The 15,476-nt window shown below is 36.7% G+C and overlaps 1 protein-coding gene across 1 annotated transcript in view; it reads left to right on the top strand.

Moving 5' to 3' along the window:
• The window catches only part of ADGRL4 (adhesion G protein-coupled receptor L4), a 116,233-nt gene extending 100,996 nt beyond the window's left edge, over positions 1–15,237 (top strand). The window contains exons 13-15 of the mRNA XM_025357687.1: positions 12,555–12,646; positions 14,035–14,203; positions 14,506–15,237. Coding sequence (XP_025213472.1) covers positions 12,555–12,646; positions 14,035–14,203; positions 14,506–14,568 — 324 coding nt within the window. The 3' untranslated portion in view covers positions 14,569–15,237. The remainder of the gene's footprint in view (positions 1–12,554; positions 12,647–14,034; positions 14,204–14,505) is intronic.
• Positions 15,238–15,476: the final 239 nt, after the last annotated feature.

The raw sequence follows: 15,476 nt of genomic DNA, 5'->3' as shown, positions 1-15,476 counted from the left end.
TTTTTTTTTTTTTTTTTTTTTTTTTTTTTTTTTTTTTGACGGAGTCTCGCTCTGTCGCCAGGCTAGAGTGCAGTGGCGTGATCTCGGCTCACTGCAACCTCCGCCTCCCAGGTTCAAGCAATTCTCCTGCCTCAGCCTCCTGAGTAGCTGGGACTACAGGCACATGCCTCCATGCCCAGCAAATATTTTTGTATTTTTAGTAGAGACGGAGTTTCGCCATGTTGGCCAAGATGCTCTCAATCTCTTGACCTTGTGTCCACCCTCCTCGGCCTCCCAAAGTGCTGGGATTACAGGCGTGAGCCACCGCGCCTGGCCAATAGGACATGATATTTTAAAACTTCCACTATTAAGTAGAAAACATTACTAGACACTTCTAAATGTTTCATGGATATTCATAACTTTAAATATGACTGAAACTGGATCTAAATCCATGCTTCCAATTGTCGTCTTAATACTTGGAGTTTTGTAATACCATTTAATCAAATCTGATTAGATCTTCACAGATTTTAGCCATGATGGGCTTATATGGACTTGTTACACGGACTTGCAGCCTGGCTGGCAAATAACACACTTCAGAAGTAAGAAAAACGTCAGTTTGTCATTTTCTTGTTTGTATTTTCCTTAATAGTATTAATTTTAACACAGTGCACTTTGAGACATCTTAAGTCTTATTTGTCCATTTCATTAGGATTACTCTATTAAAACTAAATAGTGTGTGCTGACAGGCATGTATACAATATGATGCAGTAGGCTGAAAGATAAAGAGAGGGGACTTCTCCACCTTGAGGAAGAAATACCGCCTTCAGAATGGCTCAGCTCTGATATGGGACTTCACTCCATAGAACATGGAAAAAGTGAGGACACCAGTGTCATTCATTTTTTAAGTATTAAATTTTAATTTTTCCTTGGGAAAGTATCAGTTGGAATTCAAATGTGTTCTTTATGTACCCCAACTGATATTTTTTTGACAATCCACTTTGGAAATCACTATCATGAAATGGTTATACAGTTATATTTGGACTCTAAAGGATGGAAAGCTTTGTTGTTAACCAGAACAGGAAAAATTACCACCTTCTTTAATCCCTTGACCACAGAGAACAGTGAGGACACGTGTCTCCAGTAAAGGATAATTAGCACAGTACACTAAATCCTGTTGGCTATTAACAAGGGCTTCATCACTGGTATCATGACTAATTTGAATGAACACTAATGCAAAATTGCTAACTATATTAATGCTTACTAATATGTTGTTCCTCTCCTTTAACTATTTCTCAAAGGCAGTAATTGTTAGCTACACATGTAAATAAATGTTTGTATAATTAAATTCTTAAAATTGTAGATGTCAGTTTAGCTTCTCTTTATTGTTCCTTCATATGTAGTTTGGTAGCTTTGTAAAGTGCTCAGGAGCATAAACTCTATAACTTGTCTACTAGATATGAATGTTGGCTCTGTTACCCCCTAATTGTATTACCTTGGGCAAGTTATTTGACCTCTTTCTGCCTCTGTTGCCATAAATGTGAGACAAATACAATAATAAGAGCAACAACAGAAATAATAATGGTAATGGTGATAATATTAAGGCAAAGAATGCTTATCCTGGAAAGTTGGTGAGAGGGTTAAATAAATTCATAAATAAAACAGACTTGGAACAATGTCTGGCACATAGAAAATACTCAATATCAGCACTCAAAAATTTAATTTTGGGAGTGTGGAGGTGATCATTTACTTGAGTTTCAGTATAACAGTAGTTTTTAAGTACATGCAGAATGCCACATCATCTCAGAGCGATTATTCATCTAATTGGGTTCCTCTGCAGTCAATGCCTGGTAGGACAACATTGCTGTTTACCAAAGTATAAATCTCAAGAGTTCACTGCATTTTTATGATACTGTTACTATCCCAGAGTGATCTATTAAAATTTTTCTCCTTTTGTGATATAAAGAGCCTACTTGAATATATTTATTATGGTTTCAGATGTTTCAATGTGTTTCAGATTACTTAATTTTTTTTTCACATAATTATAGACTGCACTCCCATTTCTCTGAGGTCTGCTTTCTGCTGAGCTGAGTGTTGGTAACCTCAGCAGAGAAATATCTTTTAGCTCTGTAGATATTCCCAAGTGTGCTAAATCCTCACCCTAGTGAGTGCTGAACATGATGAGGCTCATGGTGTTAGCAGAGAGACGCCTCCTAACAGTGTCATGTAGCTGTATGTGGGGCTGAAAGTTATTCTATCTTTCTTACAAATCTGACAATAGGTGACCAAACACTGGTATCATACTTGCTGTGAATTTTCACAAATGTACTAATACCATTTTATACCTGTGCATTATACATTTTATTTCTAACCATTATTTTACTAACAAAAGGTGTTTATCAAGTATTGGCTCAATCCACTGCTTTCATACACAACTGTACCATATGTACCAAGGAGTTTCCAAGGAGAAAGAGTTCTGCCAAGCCCAAATGTATCATTTTCTGGGTTCAGTCCCTTTATGTGCCCTTTCATAGACTACATACTTTTAGGACACTTTATCAGTTTTAACATATACACATATATTCAGTTTCCACAATAGTTGGAACATCTAAAAATTCAGCCCCTCTTCCTTTGAGGTCTCTTTCAAACAATTATAGATCAACCTGTGTGAAGAGGGTGACATTCCTGGGGTTTTCCACTAAGAAGTTGATGTCCTCACGTTATAAAAAGATCAGATGTGAACAAAACTTGAAAGCTATGAATTTAGGGTTGATATGCCAGATGCCAAGTGTGTTAAATTTTAGATAAACAATGAATTAATTTTTAAGTGTAAATATGATCCCAAATATTGTGTGGAATTAATATTAATATTTGGAACCAAGATACTGGTATCCTATATTTTTATTTACAACATCTGGCAATCCTATGTGAAGGACATATAAAGTTAAGAATTTTACAGAAGAAATATGGTAGGTACTATAAATTAGTATTTATTTTAAACTGGATTTTAAATCTTACACAATTTAATATTAAGTTAAACCTTTTAAGCTTTAAAATCAAGTTTAAAATAAATACTACTTTAAAGATAATTAAAACTATAATTATAGGGTATTTCATTTATATACATATACACATTGTATTTAGCCCATTCTCACACCACTACAAAGAACTACCTGAGACTGGGTAATTTATGAAGAAAAGAGATTTGAGTAACTCCCAGTTCCTCAGGCTGTACAGGAAGCATGGCTGGGAAACTTTCAATCATAAAGTGAAGGAGAAGCAAGTACGTCTTCACATGGTGATCGGAGAGAGAAAAATAGTGAAGGGAGAGGTGCTACACACTTTCAGCCAACCAGATCTCATGAGAACTCTATCACAAGAACAGCAAAGGGGAAAGTCCGCCCCCAAGATTCAATCACCTATACCAGACCCCTCCTCCAACACTAGAGATTACAATTCAACATGAGATTTAGGTGGGGGCACAGAGCCAAACCGTATCATACCTACACACACATACATGTACATGTGCGTGTATTTCTCCCTATATTAGTTTTCTATTGCTGCTATAACAAATTACCATAATTCAGTGGCCTAAGACAACACAAACGTATTATCTCACAGTTCTGTAGGTTAGAAGTCTGGGTATAGCATGGCGCAGCGGTTTTTTCTGCTTAGAGTCTCACTGGGCTAAAATCAAGATATCAGTGTCTCTGGAGGGAGTGGGGAAGAATTCATTTCCATTTTTATTCAGGTTGTTGGCCAAATTGAGTTCCATGCAGTTGTGGGACTAAGGCCCCATTTCCCTGCTGACTGTGAGACGGGGCTCCTACTCAATCTGCAGAGGCCTCCTACCTTCCCCGACTCATGATGTCATTCATCTTTAAAGCCAGCAACAGCTGTTGGTGTCTTTTCCTGCTTAAATTTCTCTGCCTCCACTTCACTTTTGCCATATCTCTCCCACCAAATTTCCTCTGCCTCAAAGGCTCATGTGATTATATTGGGTTCAACCAGGTAATTCAGGATCACCTCCCTATCTTAAAGTTTATAACATTAATTATATCTATAATATCCCTTTTGCCATATTCACAGGTTCTGGGAATCAGGGTGTGGATATTTTTTTGGAGAGGGGGGCATTATTCTGCTTTATATCACCCAATTTTCTGATACTCTGTGATAAACATTGTAACTAAGGCACTTAATATGGTAATCTCAATTGGGAAATGGTTAAGAAAAAAAAGTAAATCAGACAGAAGACAAAACCTGTACTACTTTGATTCCAACTTAACTCATGGACAATTAATAGAGCATAATTTAAATTTTTGATGCTTAAATTAATAACTACATAGGTCCAAGCATGGTGGTTCACGCCTGTATTCCCAGCACTTTGGGAGACCTAGGTGGACAGATCGCTTGAGCCCAGAAGTTTGAGACCAGCTTGGGCAATAGGGCAAAACCCCATCTCTACTTAAAAATCCAAAAAATTAGCCAGGTATGGTGGTGCACACCTGTGGTCACAGCTACTTAGGAGGCTGAGGTAGGAGGATTGCTTGAGCCCAGGAGGTTGAGGCTGCAGTGGACTACGATTGCACTGCTGCACTCCAGCCTGGGCAACAGAGCAAAGACCCTGTCTCAAAATAAGTGCATACATACATACATAGTGATTTCTGCAGTGGTATAATGATTGAGAATGAACAGCTGTTGTATATAACTATTCAGTAGGCCAGTGAATAGAAACCCATCCGTTGTACATGGCAAAAGCAGGTCTGTCATAGGCCAGTTGACTTGAAGGTAATAAAACTATTTGAAAGAACAAAGACGTTGTAATTATGACACATCCTTAAATGAACCAGATTCTGTTGGATATATATATGAAAAATTTAAGCATGGGTCTAAAAGTGCCGTAAGAGAAATATTTTAATTTTTTTCGATGAGATCTAACATCAGCATATAGATGGCTTCATCAATTATTGAGAAAAAAACTAAGAAAGGAAAAATGACTGATTGGGATGCTTCATTTTGAAGTCTGATTTTGAAGCCTTTGGGTTGAATGTACCTGTAGGTCTAAATCCTTCAGAATTCATTGTCATTCTTTCACCAACTCATCTACTTAAATTTCTTTTTTTTTTTATAAAGACACTTAAAAAATTTTAACATACTGTCGAACAACAAAATGTATGTGCTAAGCTTTGAAATACATGAAATATATGAGCTGCATGTATCTGAAGTTAAGAAACAGGTCTCTTTATAGATAAATATCACTTAAGATGAAATAAAAATGACTTTAAATTTAAAATATCGCTTTATCTCAAGGGTTAAGTGTTCATGACTTTGAGTGATGTTTTTTTTCTTCACAGCTATTTTTATTCTCTTCTGTATTCTGAAGTGCAGCATTGAATTTCAAAGTTCTTATACTTGCCATCTAAAGCCCTTGCCCTGTTTATTTCTATCAAAATATCATGGAACCCAAGTTGACAATCTAAAATCGTTAAAAAAAAAAGAGACAAAAGTGATAATGAAGGAATGTTCATTTATAAATCATTAGTTATCCCTGGTGCTTTTGTGGTGCTAACATTTAGAGATTAATAAAGGGACCACAGTGAATTAAATAAGCACACACAGGTATGCACTAAGGAGTAAAAGTGCATCTCATTTGAAAAGCACTATTTTCTTAATTCAGAAGAATACCAGTGATTTTTCTTACATTTTGAAGTATTACCCAAGTCTGCTATCATGATGTTAGACACTGTTATGTAAACAGTGCTGATAGTATGTTTTTGTTTGTTTGTTTGTTTTTTGTTTTTTTTTTTTTGAGAGGGAGTCTTGCTCTGTTGCCCAGGCTGGAGTGCAGTGGCACGCGGTCTCTGCTCACTGCAAGCTCTGCCCGCCGGGTTCACACCATTCTCCTGCCTCAGCCTCCCGAGTAGCTGGGACTACAGGCGCCCGCTACCGCGCCTGGCTAATTTTTTGTGTTTTTTTAGTAGAGACGGGGTTTCACTGTGTTAGCCAAGATGGTCTCGATCTCTTGACCCCCTGATCTGCCCGCCTCGGCCTCCCAAAGTTGATAGTATCTTTCTAGCTGCTCAACCCAAAATGCAGACTTTTATCATCTATTCTGCAAGTCATTACCTCCAGGTTAACTGAAAACTATTTTTTATTATTAGAAATGCTTTCTAATTCTTTATCATCTTTTTTTGAGGTATCCTTTTTTTTAACCTCACCTCAAACGCTTCATATTTATTTTATAAAATTCCCCAAAGATCTTTTTCCATACCGTGTAAGCTTTATTTCCACCTCTAAGTACATAAACTCATGTGCCTTTAGATGTCTTTAGGTGATACTGATTCTTTATTTATAGCTTTGACACTGTTAGAAAAAGGATTTAAAGTAGCTTATATATTTATGGATAAAGAGAGGGCACAGACAATATAAAGGAGTAAATATGAGTTTTGCCAGTTACCTCAAATTTGCTGGATATTTTAATATGACATTGGGGGTAACTGGGCAACGGGGGGTAACTGGGAAAACTTGTATTTTTCTTAATTTACAACAACTTTGCTGAATATTGTAATATGACTTTGGATCGTATAATTCAGGAAATTTTGAGTAATGAAAGAGAAACATATTCTAAATAATTTAGGTAAGTATTTTTCTGGTAAAAGTTATTATTCTGAAACAAAGTTAAAGAAAAAAGTTGTTACGGACTGTTGTTAAATGGCATGGGAGACTTTATTCAGGACTGTTGTGATAGGTGTCAAAACTACGTCAGGGGAGGTAGATTGGCCCAACGCTGAAATCAGGGGATTTATAGCCAAGGTGCCAGTTAAGGGTAATGGAATAATTACTGAGAAGGGACAACATGGGTAAGGGGAATTCTTGCTAAACTGACTTAACAGGATTCCTACTGAATGGCAAGTCAGGGTGACCAAATATCAAGGATGTGAGTTGAAGAATTTGACTAGGTACTGCGAATGATCAGTTTTCAGTAGTGAAGAGATTCTCTCTAAACTGACTTATCAGGAATTTTACTAAAATTGGACTCCACAAGATCAGACACTGAAGCCCAAGGTCAAGGCTTACCTAGTTGTGAAGAGGGCTCACAGGAACCTGGCTCGAGCTTGGTCAAGGAGAGTGTCAGTTTTTTAATGACCAAGGCAAGGGAAGAACACGTTGGCATACAAAGTTCGCATTGTGCAAAACAGTAAAGAATACTTGTCATTCTCTACATTTCCCTGAAATTAAACTTAGATCTGATTTTATCATTTGATTTTTGGTTTTTTAATAGAAGTACATGGCACCGAGTAGGTAGGCAAGATGGCATTTAAACAGAGTGGTGAGGGAATGAGCCATGGGAATATCTTAGTGCCCAAATTCAGCTACCCTATGGCATGGTGCATGGGGTACTGGAAAAACTATGGCGAACTCACTGTGAGTGGAGTGAAGTGGTCAAAAGACAGGGAAGTACTGCTTGGGGGAGGAGGTATAGCAGAGATCAAATCATTTTGTGTCCAGAATTGATGGGTTCTTTGTCTTGCTGACTTAAAGAATGAAGCCAGGGACCCTCGCAGTGAGTGTTACAGTTCTTAAAGATGGTGTGTCCGGAGTTAGTTCCTTCAGACATTCAGATGTGTCTGGGGCTTCTTCCTTCTGGTGGGTTCGTGATCTGACAGGCGTGAAGCTGCAGACTTTCATGGGGAGTCTTACAGCTCATAAAGGCAGCGTGGACCCAAAGAGTGAGCAGCAGCAAAATTTATTGCAAAGAGCGAAAGAACAAAGCTTCCACGGAGTAGAAGGGGACCAGACAGGGTTGCTGCTTACTGGCCCCTCTGCCTGCTTTTATTCCCTTATCTGACCCCACCCACATCCTGCTGATTGGTCCATTTTACAGATAGCTGATTGTTCTATTTTACAGAGTACTGATTGGTGTGCTTACAATCCTTGAGCTAGACACAGAGTGCTGGTTGGTGCGTTTACAATCCTTGAGCTAGACAGAGTGCTAGATGGAAAAGTTCTCCAAGGCTCCATCCGGGTCAGGAGCCCAGCTGGTTTCACCTGGTGGATCCTGCACTGGGGCTGCAGGTGGAGCTGCCCGCCACTCCCGAGCCAGGCCTGCACTCCTCAGCCCTCCGGAGGTGAATGGGACCGGGCGCCACGGAGCAGGGGGCTGCGCCCCTTGAGGAGGCTCAGGCCACGCAGGAGCCCATAGCAGCAAAGGAGCTCAGACATGGCAGGCTGCAGGTCCCAAGCGCTGCCCCCTGGGGAGCCAGCTAAACCAGGCGAGAATTTGAGTGCAGCACCGGTGGGCCGGCACTGCTGGGGAACCTGGTGCAACCTCTGCAGTTGCTGGCCCAGGTGCCAAGCCCCTCACTGTCCTGGGCCAGCGGCGCCGGCACGCCGCTCCATGTGCGGGAGCCCACTGAGCAGGCGCCTGCCAGAACTTGCACTGCCCTGAGAGCGCCACTGGCAAGCCCCGGGTTCTGCCACCTCTGGCTCCACACCTCCCCACAAGCTCCCGCCTCAGCCAGCCCAGAGAGGGGCTCCCACGGTGCCACGGCGGGCTGAAGGGCTCCTCAAGCGCCGCCAGAGTGGACGCCAAGGCCGAGGAGGCGCCGAGAGTGAGGCCTGCTAGCACATAGTCACCTCTGAATTTCAGACCTTAAAACCCACTGTGCGATCTTTTACTTTAACTCTGAATGACATAGGAGGCCATTGGAGGATTCTGAACAGGGAAAAGATGTGGCTTACATTTTAGAGAGATCAATTTGAGTGCTGTGATGAGATAGATTATAGGAAAGTAAGGACGGCAGAAGAGAGATCAATTAGGAGGTTTCTGAAGTAGTGCAGAGGAGGCATAATGGTGGCCCTTTTCAGGATAGTGTCTGTGGAAATGGTAAGTAGTTGGTGGTCATATTCTGAATATGTTTTGAAGGTAGAAATAAAGAGTTCACTGACTGATGACAGAATAAGATAACTTTTTTTGAGATGGGGAAGATTGCAGAAAAAGATAGGTTATTTGTGGGAAGAACAGCAGTTTGGTTTTTGACTTTTCTATTTTATTTTATTTTATTTTTTGAGATGGAGTCTCACTCTGTCACCCAGGCTGGAGTGCTGTGTTGCCATTTTGGCTCACTGCAAGCTCAGCCTCCCGGGTTCACGCCATTCTCCTGCCTCAGCCTCTCAAGTAGCTGGGACTACAGGCGCCCGCCACCATGCCCGGCTAATTTTTTGTATTTTAGTAGAGACGGGGTTTCACCATGTTAGCTAGGATGATCTCGGTCCCCTGACCTCGTGATTCGCCCGCCTTGGCCTCCCAAAGTGCTGGGATTACAGGCGTGAGCCACTGCGCCCAGCCGACTTTTCTTTAACTCACAGTGCCTATTAGACTTCCAAATGAAAGAGTTAGATTGAGCCTAAGGACAGACAAAATGGACATGTAACATTAGAATGAAGGTTTAGGAAGTACCTGTCTTGGGACTTAGCATTGAAACCCGGATTTAATCAGTTATAATGCATTAGTAGATCAAATAATGAAGGGACAAAAAATATTCTATGGAGAAAAACAGCATAGGAAGGTTTGAGGAGCTAAGAAAGTGACATTCCTATAAACAATTGATAAAGGCCAGGAGTATACTAAACAAAGCAAAGAGTGGCATGAACCATTGGATCTGAACACCTAGGAAGTGAGAATATATAGATAGGTCTAATGATTGATGTCCACAGTAATCATTTATTTCTCTGTGTCTTCCTCCTTTGCTTCTACTAGTCATTCAAGACTGGCTTAAAAATCCCTGTTTAGGGTGCAATCACCTGGGTTATTTCATGACACTAAGTAAACAACTACATAGTGCTTTCTGAATCTTGTTGCACTTGCCTGTTTTCTGGTCATCTTCTCCAGCATACTATAAGTTCTTTAAGAAGAAGGCCTATAGTACACGAATAATTATTGAACAAACGAGTAAATAAACCTTTGCACTTCAAATAAAATCTAAGTGATAATTGTCCCTGTCCTCACCCAACTCATGTCATGCCACTCTTCACTTTGTTTACTATACTTCAGCCACCTTTATCAATTGTATATAGGAATATCACTTTCTTAGCTCCTCAAGCCTTGAGGATTTTCCTCTGCTGTTTTTCTCCATAGAATACTTTTTGTCCCTTCATTATTTGATCTGCTCATGTATTATAACTGATTAAATCTGGGTTTAAATGCTGAGTCCCAAGACAGGTACTTCCTAAACATTCATTCTAATCTTACATGTCCATTTTGTCTCTCCTAACAGTTCTAATGTGAGAATTAATAGCATTTATCACAGTTTGTAGATTTATAAGGATTGTATGATTATTTGTTTACTATCTGTTTCTCAATAGAATCTATGAGAACAAAAGACCATGTCTGTTTTCATCATTAATAGGTACCTAGCCCTTGCCACTGCACAAGACACTTTATAGGCCCTTTAAAAAATTCTTAGCATAAGTGAAAATAAAAAGTTCCACATATTTGTATTATTATCACTGAATGTGGATTATATAATCAGTATGTTTGTGATTTTGGGATAACATAAAACTATAACACCTTTTGATAAACATGTTTTAATCTGTTTTCTCCTAAATTTGGGAAAATATGTGCTAATGGAATAAGAATTAGTCTCCCACTTGCCCAGCAGCACCTGGGTTTTATAAGTATGTAAACATTTTCCATTTTTTACGGAAAAAATGTACTTTCAAGATTTGGATCACCTCAGGGAATGTTCCATTTCCTCTCTTCACTAGTTCAGCATGTGATGTAGAAGAGCCTATCCAAAATGAATGTGAACTTCTGAGACACCATTAATATGAGCAACTATTTTTCAAAGTCAGTTTTATTGAAAACAGAAGTTTAAGAAACTTAAATAAATTACTATTTATGTGGAAATTACTATTATGTGGTAAATTTGTGGATCTAGAGAACAGTTTTTCCTATCATTTACTTTATCTTCTAACTCTTTGTTGAGATAACAAGATCAATATAAATACCTCATAAAAATTATTTTAGAATTTTCAAACCAATAATGGTTAGGCATATATTATTTAGACTAAATTTTACAACTCTTATTTATAAATATATGTGCATATATTTATAAAATTAAATAGAGTTATTTCCAAATTTATACAAAGAAGCTATAGCTATTGAAACTTAGAAAATACTAAGTATTCCAGTTTCGTGAGTATGAAAGACTACTTATAAAATTAAATATTATTTAATTGTCATTTCAGTTAATTATTTGAGCATACAAAGAGGATGGAACTATCACCTAAATCAATTTAAATATTATTTATCTCACCTCTGCAATTGCTAAAGTATGGAAGCACTACTATAATTAGGATTAATTACTCATATAATTAGAAGTAATGGACATTTGGAAACAGGAAGAAGAGACTAGATCCCTTATTCCTCTGAGATTTCCTCTCAAGGACCCCTCCATACAAAAGTGACAACATGAAATTCTCAGGCCCATTATTTTATACTGCTGTTTGTAATACTAAAATATACTAAATTTCATTTTGAGAAGATACATAAAACTCATTAGAATATAGAAAAAAGAAATGTTTGAAAACTGTAAGCTTCTGAACTGCTAGTAGAAGAATTAGCTGAAAATTATAATGTTGCACCTTGCTGTTGTCATTTCAAAGGGTCTTTGGAAAAATCTGCTTGAATTAATAAAATATATTTAATAAGGGATTAGCCTTCCAACTATTTCTATAGTATTTAATATTTTAAATTATTGATATGCTCATATTAGAATATATATACATTTAACATATACCCCTCATTTAGCCTTCTAACACTGCAAATATGACTTGTAGGTCTTCAAAACTATAGAAAAAGGAAAATAAGAGGAAACTTTTCATAATGCAGTCACAATAAAAATGTTGACAACTCTTCGATTCTATTTAGCTCATTTACAAACTATAAATAATAGACTGTATTTATTAACATTTATTTGCCTAACAACAGACATTTAATTCATTGATTAACATTTTGAAAGCATCCAAGGTTAAATAAAAAAAAAAGAAATATTAACATTTGTATTAGGAGAGAATCTAGATAAATCATATGAGAGAAAGTACATTCAAACATTTCCTCACAGTAGAAATTGAGAGTGTTTTGTTGAGTTTTCTTATTTCTTTTCAATCTTTCAATTTTTCTTTTCCAGTCTAAATTTTTAAAGGGTTGACAGAAGTGTCACTAATATGTTTCTTCAAAGAAACAGTATATAAGTTACTGAACAAAAATTTGATTTCTTTAGTGTTTATACACCTTTCCAAACCAAAATTTACCTTAATGTTTCTATTAATCGTATTAGTGGCAGCAGATGATACTCTTCAATCTTTAGGTATGATTATAACATCTGAAGAAGTTTCATAAACAAGTTGCTTTCACTACCACTTGTACTGATAATATTCAGTGATATTATAAAGAACTATATAAATGCCATGATTTTTAGTTCCTATCTTACTGAAATCTTTACTATTTATTTTCTTTATATGTATCTAATTTAAAATGAAAACTATATCTTCTTTGAAATTAATTCTTTTTCCAGGTTAATCTCTTGGCTTTTGGAGTTATCATATACAAAGTTTTTCGTCACACTGCAGGGTTGAAACCAGAAGTTAGTTGCTTTGAGAACATAAGGTAAATGTGTCTTTAAGTTCACTTTTTTTTTTTTTTTTAGTAATTAAAAGCTGTAGTAACTCGATAATTTTGGGAATTATTTTTAAATGATTTCGTACTTTACCATACTTAAAAGACATATTGGAAAGTAGCATTTAGTACGTATATTAAGACTACAATTACTACAGATTAAGTGGTAAGAAGCAATTTTTTCAAACATACACCCTTTGAAAGGGAAAAGATGATGACTGTATTTTAAGGCAAGGAAGGCCTTAGTGATTTTCTTTTGTAAAATGTTTTTCAGAACTTAATAACTGTTTCTTTTTTGTTATTCCTAGTTTACATGTTGTCATGACTTTTCCTTTACACCCACCCCCTCCATCCTACCCCCTGCTTTAAAACTGATTTATTGAAACCTTGAAAATGATTTGTTCAGGAAGAGCTGAATTATGCTATAGGGAACACTGGAAACAACGTACTATTTGTGTTGCTTGGGAACACTCCTGTAGTTTCAATACCTTGCACAAGATTTATAGTTGGGATTTAGTAAATGTTTGATCAATTACTTTCTTTTAGTCCTCACCAGTCATGGTTTCATGTAGTGTACTGGTTTTAATAAAGTTGAAAATGATTCATTTTCTGAAGTATACTGCTAAAATATCTACTGCAACGAAGAATGAATCGACTAAAAATGAATGAGAGAATAATCATTAGTTGCTTCATTTCCAAGGCAGTGTCCTTAGTGAGCAGGATAGAGTATTGTTTTGCCAAAAGTCACAGGCATTCTGCTGAAAAGATTTAAGAGTGGTGTGTGTATTTTTTCTTTAATTTTTAAGAAAACAGTATTCTGTAATGAATTTATCTTGACATATTTTTGTATTGCAAAAGCAAAACAAAATAAAACAAAACCCTGTTTTTATATCCTACACGTTCTTTTCTTCTAAACCTGAAAGGAAAGCAGAGCCTCCTTTGATGTCATAGATATGTGCTGACCCCAGTCCACATGGTATACTTTTCAGAGTTTCTTAGGGAAAATACTTCCTAACAGATATATGTCTTACCTTCAGGAATTCCTGCAACATTACCTTTGAAATCAAAGCATGCACACTGCAGTACACCAGACAAAAATATTTTAAGATTAAGGAAATTGCTTACTCTTAAACATAATTCCATGTTTTGGTACTAGTAATTTGACTTTGGAAGCACATCCCTGCCATGGTTCAGTAGCATACCCTAAAGGCTGTCCCACTTAACTGCAGCACAACTTAGCAGTTTTGAATTTCTATTGGGTCTTTGTAAAAGGTTTCTTGGTTATAGTGAAAACTCACCTCCCACATAATTTGAGTAATTTGGGAGATGTGTTAACTATATGTGGCTTTCTTCACTGACGCATTTCTAATATGTGATAGGTCTTGTGCAAGAGGAGCCCTCGCTCTTCTGTTCCTTCTTGGCACCACCTGGATCTTTGGGGTTCTCCATGTTGTGCACGCATCAGTGGTTACAGCTTACCTCTTCACAGTCAGCAATGCTTTCCAGGGGATGTTCATTTTCTTATTCCTGTGTGTTTTATCTAGAAAGGTAAACAATTTCTTATTTTGGTCGAGTCTAGTATATTCATGTAACATCAGTTGCCGAATTGATAGAAAATTCTTACTATCATAGATTTATAACTTCTGCCTTTATTGCCTAAATCTCCTAGCTGTTCATAGGAAAATATGCTTTTTAAAGAACCTTGATATTAGAGATATAAATAACTTAAATGAACATATTCTGAGCTATAATACTTTAGAAAACCACATATAACAATTTATTGTGATTTGAAAAAAAATTAAATGTGATTGTTATGTAACATTTCTTCCTTTCCTTTTTTAAAATTTTAGATTCAAGAAGAGTATTACAGATTGTTCAAAAATGTCCCCTGTTGTTTTGGATGTTTAAGGTAAACACAGAGAGTGATGGATAATTACAACTGCACAAAAATAAAAATTCCAAGCTGTGGATGACCAATGTATAAAAATGACTCATCAAATTATCCAATTGTTAACTACTAGACAAAAAGTATTTTAAATCAGTTTTTCTGTTTACAGTATAGGAACTGTAGATAATAAGGTAAAATTATGTATCATATAGATATAGTATGCTTTTCTACGTGAAATGGTTCTGTCAAAAATAGTATTGCAGATATTTGGAAAGTAATTGGTTTCTCAGGAGTGATATCACTGCACCCAAGGAAAGATTTTCTTTCTAACACAAGAAATATATGAATGTCCTGAAGGAAACCACTGGCTTGATATTTTTGTGACTCATGTTGCCTCTGAAACTAGTCCCCTACCACCTTGGTAATGAGCTCCGTTACAGAAAGTGGAACATAAGAGAATGAAGCGGCAGAATATCAAACAGTGAAAAGGGAATGACTGTTAAAATAATAAGATGTATTTTGAATAAACTTGTTTTTTCTGTAGACTAGCTGAGAAATTGTTGACATAAAATAAAGAATTGAAGAAACACATTTTACCATTTTGTGAATTGTTCTGAATTTAAATGTCCACTAAAACAACTTAGACTTCTGTTTGCTAAATCTATTTCCTTTTCTAATATTCTGAAACAAAAAAGGTTTACCTCCACAAAATGAAAAAAAAAAGCAAAAAAAGATCTGTTTCTAAGGTTAGACAGAGATATATACTATTTTCATATTTATTTCACAGATTGCGACTTTGGATATTTAATCAGTAAAATACAAATGTGTCAAGGTATAATATTGTTTATGCCTATCAATGTAAAAACTGTAATAAAGCTGAAGTATTCTATTCTATTACCTTTCAGTGAAGTGAAAGTTATACTATCTCATTAG

Source organism: Theropithecus gelada, chromosome 1, assembly GCF_003255815.1.
Source record: "Theropithecus gelada isolate Dixy chromosome 1, Tgel_1.0, whole genome shotgun sequence".
NCBI classification, from domain to species: Eukaryota; Metazoa; Chordata; class Mammalia; order Primates; family Cercopithecidae; genus Theropithecus; species Theropithecus gelada.
The sequence above is the reverse complement of the archived record's forward strand: the minus strand, read 5'-3'. Positions and strand labels throughout refer to the sequence as shown.